We start from the raw sequence: 12,263 nt of genomic DNA, 5'->3' as shown, positions 1-12,263 counted from the left end.
AATGATTCCATCAAAAGATACTACGCTGCAACATTTGTATTTATTTTCGGTTTCGAGTTTTCTCATTAAAGAAACGAATGAGGAGATATCATCAAATATATACGTTGTCAATACTGAAGCACCACAACCTATAGTAATAATTTGGTCCATCTAATCCCTACCATGCTCTATACGCCTCAACGCTGCGAACTTTCTTCTAGATCCAATCTCCTCTTGAAACCATACAACTAGCGGTACTGATTGATTGAGGTATCAAAGTACTGTCTAGGCCTGGCAAAAAGGTTTGACCTTTTGGCCTCGTAGGGTTAGGGTTAGGGCTGGGTTGAGGTCAGCCCTAACGCTACGGAATGTTCCCGGATTCATTGTATGCGTTGCTTCTCCCAATACGTGTGAGCTTGTGATCTACCCGCGAGAAGCGTCTGGGAATCGATAGTGCACAAGAGTTGGGAGAGGGGGTGTTTTTCCTGATGTCGGTGTTGGGCTTCGGCAGTGTGAGCGTAATAATGGATCCGGCAAACTCTCCGAACCCAAAGAGTCTCGTGTACTCATGGCAGGGGCTTTTTATTGAGTACTCGGCATTCCCGTAGACATGCTTCTCGCCTTCAGTCTTGTTGCGCTAGACTACAATGGATGGGTGTCTATTGACAAGATCGTAAAGCGAGTTCATAGTGTACGAACGACGCTAGCGAAGTCACTCCTCTTTTATTACACGCTCAAGATTGATTTTCAGTATCTAGTCGTTGATCTGTGTTTGCATGGCTTTTTTTGACTTGCCAGTTTGATTCTTCCGGACGTTGGTGATGAATTTCACCTATTGTGTATCCAGAATTCCTCTTCGATGTGGACACTATTCAAAGTGGGTCTTCCAACCAGCTGTCCGCATCGTCTCGCATGATCATGTTGACGATGATGTATTGCACAATTCGTAGTCGCAAAAGTCGACAAGAACGGACATGTTGGTTGTTGACGCTGCAACTGCGCCATTGAGGCCATTATTAGCCATTTTACGCCAGATGTCTTGAGTACTTGTTCCCAATTTGAACTATCCCCGTTCAACACCGTGAATAATCACCAGATATTCGGTCAACAGGTCATCTTTATCCTGAATGATGCGATGCCTCTCGACCCCAAACTGAATAGAGGGTCCGACGTTGGCTTCGAACCTTACCTACCCTTTGGTTTCTTCTTCTTCTTCGTCCTCTTCTTCTTGCACCTGATTGCACCATAAGCCGTCAGCATATTAATGAGATATAAGTGAATATCGTTGTTCCTCTAAATCTCAGAGTCTGGTGCGTGTTGTACTGACTGCTTGACAGAAGCACTTGTATTCGTCCTTGCTTTGATCACCGCATCGAAAGGCTCTAGGATGTAGGGCGGATTTGTATTAACGTGATTTCCATTGAATTTGAACATACTCACTATTTTGGCGATAGCGCTACCCAGTAATGCTGATAGTGACCGGCGCGCAGTCTTTTGTGTCCACACCGGACTGAACGATAGTACTTCAAGTGTTCCTGCTTGTAGTTTATTAAAAAAAATTTGACTTCTATATTCTAAAAGAGGTGGCTAGGATCTTTTTTTGTCAGCCCAGGTTGCAGCAGGTGGAATGGAGGGAGTCGCGAGAGAAGTGATCGGAAGTCACAGTGTCGCAAGCCCATCCCGCATAAATGAGGTATCTTGAGCCATTAAACCTTTCACTTCCCCAGCAGCAAAAGCATAAGAGAAGACCAGATGATAGCAGACTTGGTGATTTGGGGATAGGATAGTAAAAACAATAATTCAGTTCCATCTTTCATAGCTTCTCTATCCCAGGAGGTTATCTGAGTATTTGCACTACCAGTTGCTTACAGGCTTCAGATTGACCTTAAATCCATTATATATCCGAGCAATTATCGCCCATTCTGTTTCTATCTCTTTCTCGTCTGCTGCTTTGGTTATCTCAAATGTGCCCACAAGCCCAGCTAACATTATCTTAAATTCTGCTAGCGCGAAACCTGTACGTGTTTCTCGTCAGTTTCCCGTTGATCATACGCTGAAATACAAATGGAAATCTTACTCTTTCCAATGCAACCCCTGGTGCCGGATGAAAAAGTCTGGAAGGCCAGAGCATCAGCGCCCCCATTGGGAGCTTGGTTGCCATGAAGCCATCTTTCTGGGTCGAACTCCCTTGCACGCTCTCCCCAAAGCTTCTTCGACTTGTTGATCGCCCAGTTCGGGATCAGAAAGCTTGTGCCTTTCCTGATGGGAATGCCGCAGAGTACTGTGTCTCGTACAGCCGTTCGCCTGGAGAACGGCGAAGGCCCGTAGACCCTCAGACACTCTTTGCTGACAGCGTCAAGGTATGGCAAGTTCTTACCAAGTGTATACGCCGAGATTTCTTGTTCAGAGTCAAGAGGAGGTAGCTGTTTGTGGATTTCATCTCGAAGGCGTTGCTGGACATGAAGATTCTCTGGCCTTGTCAGCGTGTAAAGCGCCCATTGCATTGCCGTCGCTGTTGTTTCATGCCCTGCCACCAGAAAGGTTCGTGCTTGGTTGACGAGCTCATTTGTTGATAAATTGCCATACTGAGACGCCACCGAAAGAATGTCTTTGTGAGGGGCTTTCTCATCGTCGTGTTCCTGGGTTTTTCGGGTTACCACTTCTTCAATGTATCTCTTCACATACGCAGAGCCTGCTCGAATCTCGCGCGCCTTCTTCAACGGCAGGAGCTTGACTGCCCACGTCGTAAAAAAGATCGAGAGCAGGAATATGATGTTTGAGGTATTGTCAGGCTCGAAGATGACTTGGTAAGCACGGCTCAATTCATTGGTCGGGTTCGCTAGGGAATTGAAATCGATGCCGAGCGCCGCAATGCCGATGATATCTAAAGCGGCTCGATTAACCCACGCAGTTATGTCGACGGAAATCCCTTTCTGGCCTTGCGAGGTATTCATATCTTCCTTGATATAAGTTATCATCTCGCGTGTCTTGGAATAAAAGACAGAATACAGTTTTTGAACATGTTTGGCGGAAAATGCTGGATTTAGTGCTTTGCGTTGTTGCTGCGAAAAACGTCAGTTCCGTCTTCACATCAATGTACAACGCAATTAGATCTCTAGTTCAATGACAGGGAAGTAGCTAACCTTGTGCTCTTCGCCATCTACAGTAAGCAGACCATCACCGAGTAGGACCTTCATGAAATTCTGCACATTCGCCATTTTGCGAAAGTCATATGCGTTGGTTTGCAAGATTTCTTTGATAAATTCTGGGCTTGTGATCACCAGCACTTCTCTATTTAGAAGGTCGAGAGCGCGGAAAATGCCTTGATTGGGCGTGTTGTCAAGATATTCGAGGACCCTGCTACCGTTCTGTAGCGGCTGCAGCATGATGCTTATCCATGACTTGCGCTGCTGTTCCATCGTTAGCTTAACAACACCCATTCATACTCCGAAACACACGAATTATTCTTATTCTGCTTTTTCCTTTAGGATATACACGTACCTTGGCTTGTGGGAGGACAAGGTAAGGGCTAAAGTAGAATGGATACAGATACACAGCCCATAGTAGTCGTCCAAATAGTAGGCAGCCAACGGTAATGAGAACAAGGAAAGTTTTCTCTTGTGTCAGGTTTCGCCATAGCATCTCAAGGAATTCAATGATCGGTCGTATCATCCTGTAGCGCTTTTTGTGAATCTATTTTCGTACGTTCTTCTAGTCTTCGTAACTTCATTAATAGTGAGAGAGCTGATAAGTATAGGTATATTATATATAGAATCTGCACTAAAATCTGCAAATTCTAACTCCAACATTCCATTTTACTGGTGTTTCCTTTGGGTATGTTAAGAATATATAACATATTAACACTATTAATATACAACTCGATAGACGTTTCAGTAACCTAGACCTATACTTCTGATCATCACGGTATTTACTGTAAACAAGGCGGATTGTGGTATAAGGCCGAAGTTAACCCAATACAAGTACCCGCAATTTGTCCGCTAAAGTCGTTACGTGGTCATCGGCGTGCCGATTGCTTGGCATGAGGGGAAAATAGTAATACCTCCGACTCGACATTCCTGGGTAGTTTCTTTGTATGCTTTAGAGCGCGTATAGCACTATTTATCGCCGTACCCACACCGAATTAATACCGTATATTAAGCCGGTTACAAGACTTTGCTTACCCAGTTACTTACACATGTGGAGAAAGCGCAGGCGCATAATCGGTGGGGTAGCATGCCTAGTTTTTAGGCAACCGACCGACCCCGCGTCCGTTATCTCATCGCCCCGTGACTATGATTCTGCTGCACGGTCCGTTCCGGCAATTAACATTCCTGTTTGCCAGTGAGCAAGGCAACAAGAGGCCCCCATGGCCCGGGCTGTTCTGGACATGCTTGTTCAGCTTACGGATAAAGCAGCAAGGCTGTTCACCGAGAACTGGGATACGTATCACTTGCGTCTCAGGCCCCGGCGTCCTCTACTTTAAATTTGTAATTAACAACCGTTTTCAAACTTTACTTAAAAGTTTGGTACTCGGAATAATACCTACCTACGTCCATATCCTCCCTGAGCATGTCTTCTTCTGTAGAAGTTCGCGCCAACCCTGCACTTATCCAAAAGGGAGATGCATCCCGTGCACCACTCTTTCTTCTACATGACTCTGGTGGAACGGTTTCCTATTGTTACAGGCTAAGAAACATCGGCCGTACTATCTACGCGATACACAACCCATCGTTTTATTCGCAAGAAAAATGGAAGGGAGGGATTTTGGGCTTGGTGGAAGAATACATCAAGCTCATTAAATCTGTGGTTCCATCGGGAGAGATCTTAGTTGGAGGTATACATTCCCACAACCTCTAGCAGTATTGTATCAGCTCATGAATCAAGGTTGGTCGCTCGGTGGCCAGTTGGGTATCGACATCGGACGTGTATTAGCTCGTAATCGACGCTCGAAATTGAGTGTGAAGGGCATTGTGTTGATAGATACGATGTACCCATACTGGGGTCCTCCAGAGACTGTCCATGCGGACGTCTCGATCGACCTCGTGCTCAAAAACATTCCATCTGATCTGAAGGAGAGTATGCTCCGTTGCATGGATTGGTCCAAAGAAGACTGCGATGAATGGGTCCCCAGAAACTGGAAAGGCGATATTGACCAACTCGGTGATGTCGAGAGTGAAGAGCCTGCTCCTGCCGTCTTGATTCACGCGAACAAGTTGATCGTCGAAGAAACCTCAGAGGGTGTGAGGTGCATGGTGGATCAGTACAAGGACCAAAAGAATGGATGGAACTTCTTCCCTCATCAATTCATTGCCGCTATATGGGAAACTCCGGTACATCACTTCGGGTTATTCGAGGAGACATCTGTATGTTTGAATGCGTCACATATGAGAATCTTGGCTAAACTATTCTAGGTCCAAGAGACTACCGACATGATCAAGCGGGCATGCGATCTTCTTGCTGAAGATTAAGATGGAAGTTTTTGCAAAGCTATTCATGAGGTTGGTATGTAAAAGAATGATACAGCTTCTTGAAATCGTGAACTCCACAAGGACGCTAGATATAAAGTTCACTAAAACGCCACACGAATCTTCCCCGGTCCAGACAAAAAGTCTGAATCCCATATACCCATCACAGCATCCCAATATTTTCTTCGATCTTGGAACATGTGGTAGACATGAGCCGTACTTGTATACCTCACTCTCCAAATCTTCTGACCCATATTGAGTGCTTCGCTAGCGTGCTGTTCTATGTGCTTCCAGGGAACTAACTCATCTGCCAAACTGTACAAATAAAGTCGGGCGGCGGAATCAGGAAACAGTGCTTTCTCATTCAGTCCTTCGTAAGCCCATTCGACAATGTTCTTCCACTTGGTCAATTTCTCTGCAATTAACCCGATACCGAAAACAATGCGGTAGAACACGTTTCCGATGGTCCATAAGAGCGGATTCTGTGGAAGAGAAGTGGAAAAGGCAGCCACTGTAGAGCTGTACGACGCGACGCCCGGGCAACTATCAAAAACAATCTTGGATACTGGTAGGGGGCAGGATGTGTGGTCTCTGTACGCAGATGCAAGTTGGTAGATGGCGCAAGTACCGCCGCTCGAGAAAATGTGGAGCAAAATCTTCTCATCAGCCTCTGTGTTTTGAAAAATCCTCAGCGCAGGCTCGAGTTCGCGTACGCGTTGGGCAGTCGGCTGGAAAAGGAAATGCTTCGTAGTTGTCGCGATAAGCAGTAGGCGAGAGGTTGGGAAGATGGATTTGTAGCCAGAAAGATAAGCCTGAACCTGTGTCGGGGAGGCATTGAGCCACGCGGCAATGACAATGAGATGAGGATCCTTTGAGATTGCTCTCCAAGTTGGTCTGGCGTCTTTTGGCGGTTCTCGGTAGAAAACACTAGGCGAGAGCTGTACAAAATCCAGTCCGTACAGGCGGGAGGTATGCTGCATCGTAAAATTCGTTTCTATGATTGTTTCAAAAGATCAATAGCACACGAACTCCTGCAAAGCATGGGATTGAGCTGTAGTTTTAAGTATTCGCACACACAGACCTCTGCCACGTTACTTATTTCGTTGGTTTCTGTACCAATAATACGGCTGAATTGAGTTGATTTAAAACATGACCATGCGGTCCGTGCGTTATAGCTCCGCACGAGAGAAGCTAGTCAACAGAATAGACCCCATTTTTTGCCTCAGTCTCGTGACGTAAGGTGCATACGGCTGCCCAAGTACTACAAGATGCGTGGCCATCTAGAGGAGGAACTGAGCCGATATTCGGTCCTATTGATCCTGTCGGTGTCTGCTCTGCTAAGTCCTTGGGCATCTACGAATAATAGCTAGCACATGTGCCGAGGTTTAAATGAACAAATCGGGCTTACGTGAGCTTTACCTCTGGTGCGAGGAAGCCACTAATGTATGATGTGTACGAAGTCATCAATTTGCAAGCTTTTGTAAATACTGATGGAATTTGCAATGAGAGAAGAACCATTGGAGAGCTACCTGGGGGTACAATACAGGGTGTAATACATGCATTTGCACTCATTCAAGACTTTATCCGCCTTTTTGCATCCGCAAAGATTGGATAGGCCAGCTTGGTATTCAACTCAATCTTGACCTTGCCCTCCTGAGGCATAGATTTAGGTGTAAGTGTGATGGTATCAAACTCTTGACACAGTCGAGTGAAGAAATACTCCATCTGAAAGTTTGCAAATTGTTGTCCTGGACAGATTCTAGGGCCATGGTTAAAAGGAATGTACTCCCACTGGCTACTGGGCTTCCATGACTCTATTCCAAATTAGCAAAGGAAGTCTCTAGTTTTTGTCGGATTAAGAGGAAGGATCAACATACCCCATCTTTCAGGTATCCATAGACTAACATCCTTTACTCCAAGATCCGTGCGATGCTGCAATGACAAGAGGCCGTATACTAGGAACATGTTAGAAACAGCTTGCTGAGCCACGAATGTACTAACCGATCTGTGTTCCTTCCAAGACAGCCACCGGTGATTTACCATCGGGGCCTCCACCCCGTGGCAAAGTCATGTCTTCAACGGGCACACGAGCATTTATTCCCACTAACCAGTTAGCATCTTAACAGCATTTGGGGATTTTAACGTACAGGGATGGTGAACGCGCAGTGTTTCCTTGATCACATTTCGTATATACTTCAATTTATGTAAGTCGGTCAAAGTTGGCAGACGATCACCAACACTGCAGGATGTTAACGAGGCCGGGGTACAATAGACTTGAAGTATCTTGGTTTCTTACTGTTCCTTGACTTCGGCCTTCATTTTCGCAAATACATGCGGATGTCGCGCAATTTCGTAGTAAGCCCATGCAAGTGTTGTGGTTGAAGGATCTTTGCCGGCAAGTAGCGTCGATATAACTGCATTTTTGATACTACCACGACCTTTTCCCTTTCGAATGAGATCGTCAATCAGGCAAGGTTGGTCACCACTATATTTTCTAGCGCTGGCTTTGTCGACGAATTGGTCCAGGTATCGATCAATCTCACGTGTGGCTCGCGGCGCAAGCCAGTCATCTCGAAGATAGACACCAACAGGACTAGATAGTAGTTCAGCATGGAAAACACACCACCGAGAGACACTGTACGAACCCCATGATCTGCCTGAAGCTATTGATTCCGAGTAGGACGTCCATCGCATCACGAAAAGGTTGTTGATTGGAAGTTAATGAATCAGTCGACTGGCCGCAAAATATATGCGTCACGACGTCCAATTGCCATCTATCAATAGCGTCGAATGCGTCGGTTCCAGGGATAGCAAGAAGATCGATTACATGCTTCAGATGTTTCTCAGTGATTTCGAAGTCGGTATCTCGAATTCGGCTCATCTGCAATTGTGAGAATTGATCCGGAGAAGAATCGTGCGACTCACGTGTGTTTTAAGAAAACTGATTTCTTGCTTCCACTCATCGCCATCCACTTAAAAGCAATTAGCATTCATGGCTGTATAATTTTGCTGTGTCATACTTGAGAATACTGCGTCGCCGAGAATGTGTTTAAAGATTTCATGCTGAGCTTTCGACTTCGCAAACCGAGTAAACTGACGATCTGTAAGCGGATGATGTAGAATTTCGCTTGCGAGTGCGCACCTCAGTATCTTGGATGTACTTGATGTTCTCAGGATCATCGGTCAAATACATGCTGTTCCCAAACATCTGCACGTCAACTGTATGATTGTGGGTATCCAAAACATCTTTTGTCCAATGCCAAAACTCATGTTTCCTTAGAGCACGCAAGATTTGGATGGCAATGCCTAGACCTACTAAGAGTTAGTCATCCCTCGAGCCTTTTGAGTTAGAACACTAACCAAACGTATTAGTGGACACACGCTCGGGTGGCCCTGCACCAAGAAGAGCATATCTTCGTCTTGTATCAGCATTAACTCGATAAGATTTAAGCGCAACAAGAGCGGCAACAAGGATTGCTCCGAGGAGTAATGGAGACGAGAATATCGCCATCTATTGCTAAGTATGAATATCACAAAGATGGTGTATAGATGGAATGTTAAAAGTGCTATCTCTAGGAAGAAGATGCTGATACTACATACCTATATATACATTCTATTATACCACTACGTAAGCTGTAACTACTCTGAGCCTAGTAATAAGATCTATATATAGAAGTACCTTTACTTTATAGTATCTAGTAAATTATTTCTATAATATTTCGTTAACATATGTTCATAAAATTCTAAGCCTTATTCTAGAATATCTTTTACTTTACAAAACACTATTCCTAGCTTAAAGATTAGTATATATTTAAATGTACAATCTAAAAGATATGTAATATATATAAAAATTCAAAGTCTTTACTAACTATATGTAGGATAAGGTAAAATATAACAGATTTGCTAGGGAACCTAGGATTGCCTAAAGGAATAGTATAGTGTTGGGTAACGCTAATATCTATTTGCTAGCGTAGTTTCAGCTAAGCCTGCCAATATCTACCCCTGCTCGCTAGGTAATTAAATAATCTCATGGTGCGTAACCTTGTAGTACTGAGTCGTGATACCTTAGCTCTAGCTACCCCGCAGCCTTGGTGTTTGAGATGACTTGTTGCTGGCTTGGAATTGATAGCTGACTCTAAGTACCGACTTCGGTGTAATAGGGATCCTAACGGTTACACTAGTAAGCCTAAAAGACAGGGTAAAAATCCACGCGTTCATGCATAAGGCGCTACCCCGCTAACTAGGTACACCCCGCAACCTAGCCCCATTATCTCCCTTACACAACTCGGCCCGTTCTTACTAGCTACTTTTTGCAGTGAATGCGAGGTACAAGGAAATACGAGATAGCTGAGAATACTCGGATACCTCGTTTTCGATTGCCGAAGAATACTATCCAGCTATGTATCGAGCTTCTGACGAGACCGTTCGGCCATTAATCTACGTTTCGCTAATCGTTATCTATCCGAGTTAGGATATGGGGCGCAGTCGGCCTTAATCAATACTTGGCGCATTGATCCTTCGTTGGATTGCCCTGCAACAATCCTTCTCAGAAACGCCCGGCCGTAGCAATCTTTCTAGGAAACGCTAGGCTGCAGCCTATGTTGTTAGCTGCGGCTCATCCTATCAGTTGCCATCATTTTCTTACCAACCCGGCTCACCTGATAGAGTACAGTAAATAACCAGGACTTGCATTAGCATTGGCGGATAATTTCTAATACTGTGTATTGATCTCTATTCATTTTGCGCATTTCAAGTCATTGAAGTTGTTGCGTTACATCAACCAAATTCTATACTACCCTGGAATATCGTTGCCCTAATGGAAAAATCACCCTCTGCCCTGCCTTTTCGGCAGGTTGTTGTCATTGGGTGCGGATTTGGCGGTCTGGTAATGGCCTGCCAGTTGAAGCGCAAACTCCAGTTTAACGACTTCGTCATGTATGAAAGGAACGCTGGCCTGGGGGGGACATGGCATCATAATCGATGTGAGTTCTTGCGACAAATATATTATAAAAAGCCAATTATGTTGATGCAAAAAGATCCGGGAGCGTCAGCAGATGTATTTGGGGCGGCGTATCAGATCTCATTCGCGCCAGAGCCAAAGTTCACGCGTGCATTCCCCATTTGGAATGAGCTGCACGACTATATGGAGAAGGTCGCTGATCGATACAATATTGGTCCCCATATGAAGTTTGGTATCAGCTGGGAAAGAAGTGTATGGATGCCAGAAATAAGATGCTGGCGAGTTGTCTTGCGCGATTGCGCCACGGGCGATATCTTTACTCAAATGTGCAAGGTACTCATCAGCGCGACAGGCCATCTAGTCGACCCTAAGCAGCTTGACGTACAAGGAAGGGACACCTTTAAAGGGAAGATTGTACATTCAAGTCTGTGGACTAGCGACATCGACGTCAAGGGGAAGAGCGTGGTGGTTTTAGGAAACGGGAGTAAACTAAGTATCTGTCCCAGCTAACGACAATTACTGATAGGTGATAGGCACTGCTGTCCAGTTAGTTCCTAGTATTCTGGAAGATGTAAAAGAGTGTACACAGATACAACGAGTAAGTGACTAAGAATGCATATAGCGGGAATTACTAACTGTATGGAAGGCGCCGCAATGGATATTACATCGACCGAACCCAGCATTACCAGCAGCAATGTTGACTCTGCTGACCTATGTGCCTTTTCTATTCACAGTACTTCGTACTACACTCTTTGCGATCACAGAAGCCTTCTTTCATGTTGTTGGGAATAAAATCCCACAGATTAGCAAGAACCATCTGAGAAAGTTTGAAGTACCTGAAGAGTACTATCACCTCCTCACACCTTCGGTTCGTTTGTCTTAATGTTTGCCTTTTCTTCTTGCTAACCTTTTCAGTATCGGCCAGGGTGCAAGCGACTTGTCTTCGCTTCAGACTACCTTGAGTGTCTCAAAAATCCCAAACTACACTTGGTCCAAGATGAGATTGCATCTCTTCGCGAGAAATCAGTCATTACCAGGTCGGGAAAAGAGTATTCTTGCGATATGCTAATTCTTGCGCATGGCTTTGAGTCGGAGACTTTTAAACTTCCACTCACAGGACGTAACGGTGTTACACCCGAAAAGCACTGGGCCGTTGCTGGTGGCCCTAGCTGTTACAAAGGCATTGCGATGCACGACTTTCCGAATTTTTTCACTATTCGGGGTCCGAATATGGCATCTGGGTAACCATGACTTGATAGTTGGTCCCTGAAACATCAACTAACTGATTCTCATAGTCACAACTCAGTGATTTGGTACATCGAAGCTACCGTCGAGCTGATTTTGAATGTTATAACACCTCTTATCCAGGGAAAGGTAAATCAAGTCGAGGTGACGGCTGAAGCAGAGAGCGAATATGTGAACAAGGTGCAAGAGGCTTGTCGTAAAGGTGTTTGGGGTTCGGCTTGCAATACTTACTACGTAACCAAAAACGGATGGAACCATACGATGTACCCATGGAGTGAGTATCACACTCAACCTGTGCCCCTTTTGCTGACTTTGTGCATTAGATAGTTACAGTTTATGGTGGTTTAGATTTGTGAATAAGAAGGATTGGACAATGATTGTTTGAGGAGCCCTAAAGTTGCGACTGCGCATAGGCATAGAACACCATTTTGGTACACCAACATATCCAAGCATGGAACGTTTCTTGAGATGCTCAGCAAATAACAGGAACTCCTTTACGTAGACAAAAAGTATGATTTGCTAGAAATAACGCAGTACATGATGATAAGACACAGTGCGTGAACGTGATGATAGCGCATCTTCCTCATGGGCTACCTTTCACTTTTTTGATCACC

At 44.9% G+C, this 12,263-nt stretch overlaps 4 protein-coding genes across 4 annotated transcripts; 2 read left to right on the top strand and 2 right to left on the bottom strand.

Moving 5' to 3' along the window:
- Positions 1–1,833: 1,833 nt before the first annotated feature.
- On the bottom strand, positions 1,834–3,365 carry COCSADRAFT_99931 (uncharacterized protein; the record flags this gene model as incomplete). The annotated part of the gene is made up of 3 exons (XM_007706228.1): positions 1,834–1,994; positions 2,057–3,041; positions 3,123–3,365. The coding sequence occupies 3 exons, from the start codon at positions 3,363–3,365 to the stop codon at positions 1,834–1,836; spliced, it is 1,389 nt and encodes a 462-aa protein (XP_007704418.1).
- Positions 3,366–4,407: 1,042 nt separating this feature from the next.
- COCSADRAFT_151696 (uncharacterized protein) lies at positions 4,408–5,915 on the top strand. Its single transcript, XM_007706227.1, has 3 exons — positions 4,408–4,813; positions 4,864–5,342; positions 5,391–5,915. Exons 1-3 carry the CDS (start codon positions 4,549–4,551, stop codon positions 5,445–5,447), a joined length of 801 nt encoding a protein of 266 aa, XP_007704417.1. The 5' UTR covers positions 4,408–4,548; the 3' UTR covers positions 5,448–5,915.
- Positions 5,916–6,933: 1,018 nt separating this feature from the next.
- COCSADRAFT_151692 (uncharacterized protein) lies at positions 6,934–8,917 on the bottom strand. Its single transcript, XM_007706226.1, has 10 exons — positions 8,805–8,917; positions 8,587–8,756; positions 8,465–8,537; positions 8,370–8,416; positions 8,090–8,325; positions 7,741–8,037; positions 7,592–7,683; positions 7,446–7,547; positions 7,322–7,399; positions 6,934–7,258 (listed from the first exon to the last, which is right to left on the bottom strand). Exons 2-10 carry the CDS (start codon positions 8,650–8,652, stop codon positions 7,017–7,019), a joined length of 1,233 nt encoding a protein of 410 aa, XP_007704416.1. The 5' UTR covers positions 8,653–8,756; positions 8,805–8,917; the 3' UTR covers positions 6,934–7,016.
- A 1,343-nt stretch (positions 8,918–10,260) lies between these two features.
- Positions 10,261–12,180, top strand: COCSADRAFT_126634 (uncharacterized protein; the record flags this gene model as incomplete). Its single annotated transcript, XM_007706225.1, has 7 exons — positions 10,261–10,426; positions 10,481–10,888; positions 10,938–11,002; positions 11,051–11,272; positions 11,320–11,645; positions 11,700–11,923; positions 11,973–12,180. 7 exons carry the CDS (start codon positions 10,261–10,263, stop codon positions 12,032–12,034), a joined length of 1,473 nt encoding a protein of 490 aa, XP_007704415.1. The 3' UTR covers positions 12,035–12,180.
- Between the last annotated feature and the right edge of the window lie 83 nt (positions 12,181–12,263).

The sequence above is a fragment of the Bipolaris sorokiniana genome (assembly GCF_000338995.1).
Source record: "Bipolaris sorokiniana ND90Pr unplaced genomic scaffold COCSAscaffold_15, whole genome shotgun sequence".
Lineage (NCBI taxonomy): Eukaryota > Fungi > Ascomycota > Dothideomycetes > Pleosporales > Pleosporaceae > Bipolaris > Bipolaris sorokiniana.
This window is presented reverse-complemented; position numbering and strand designations above follow the sequence as displayed.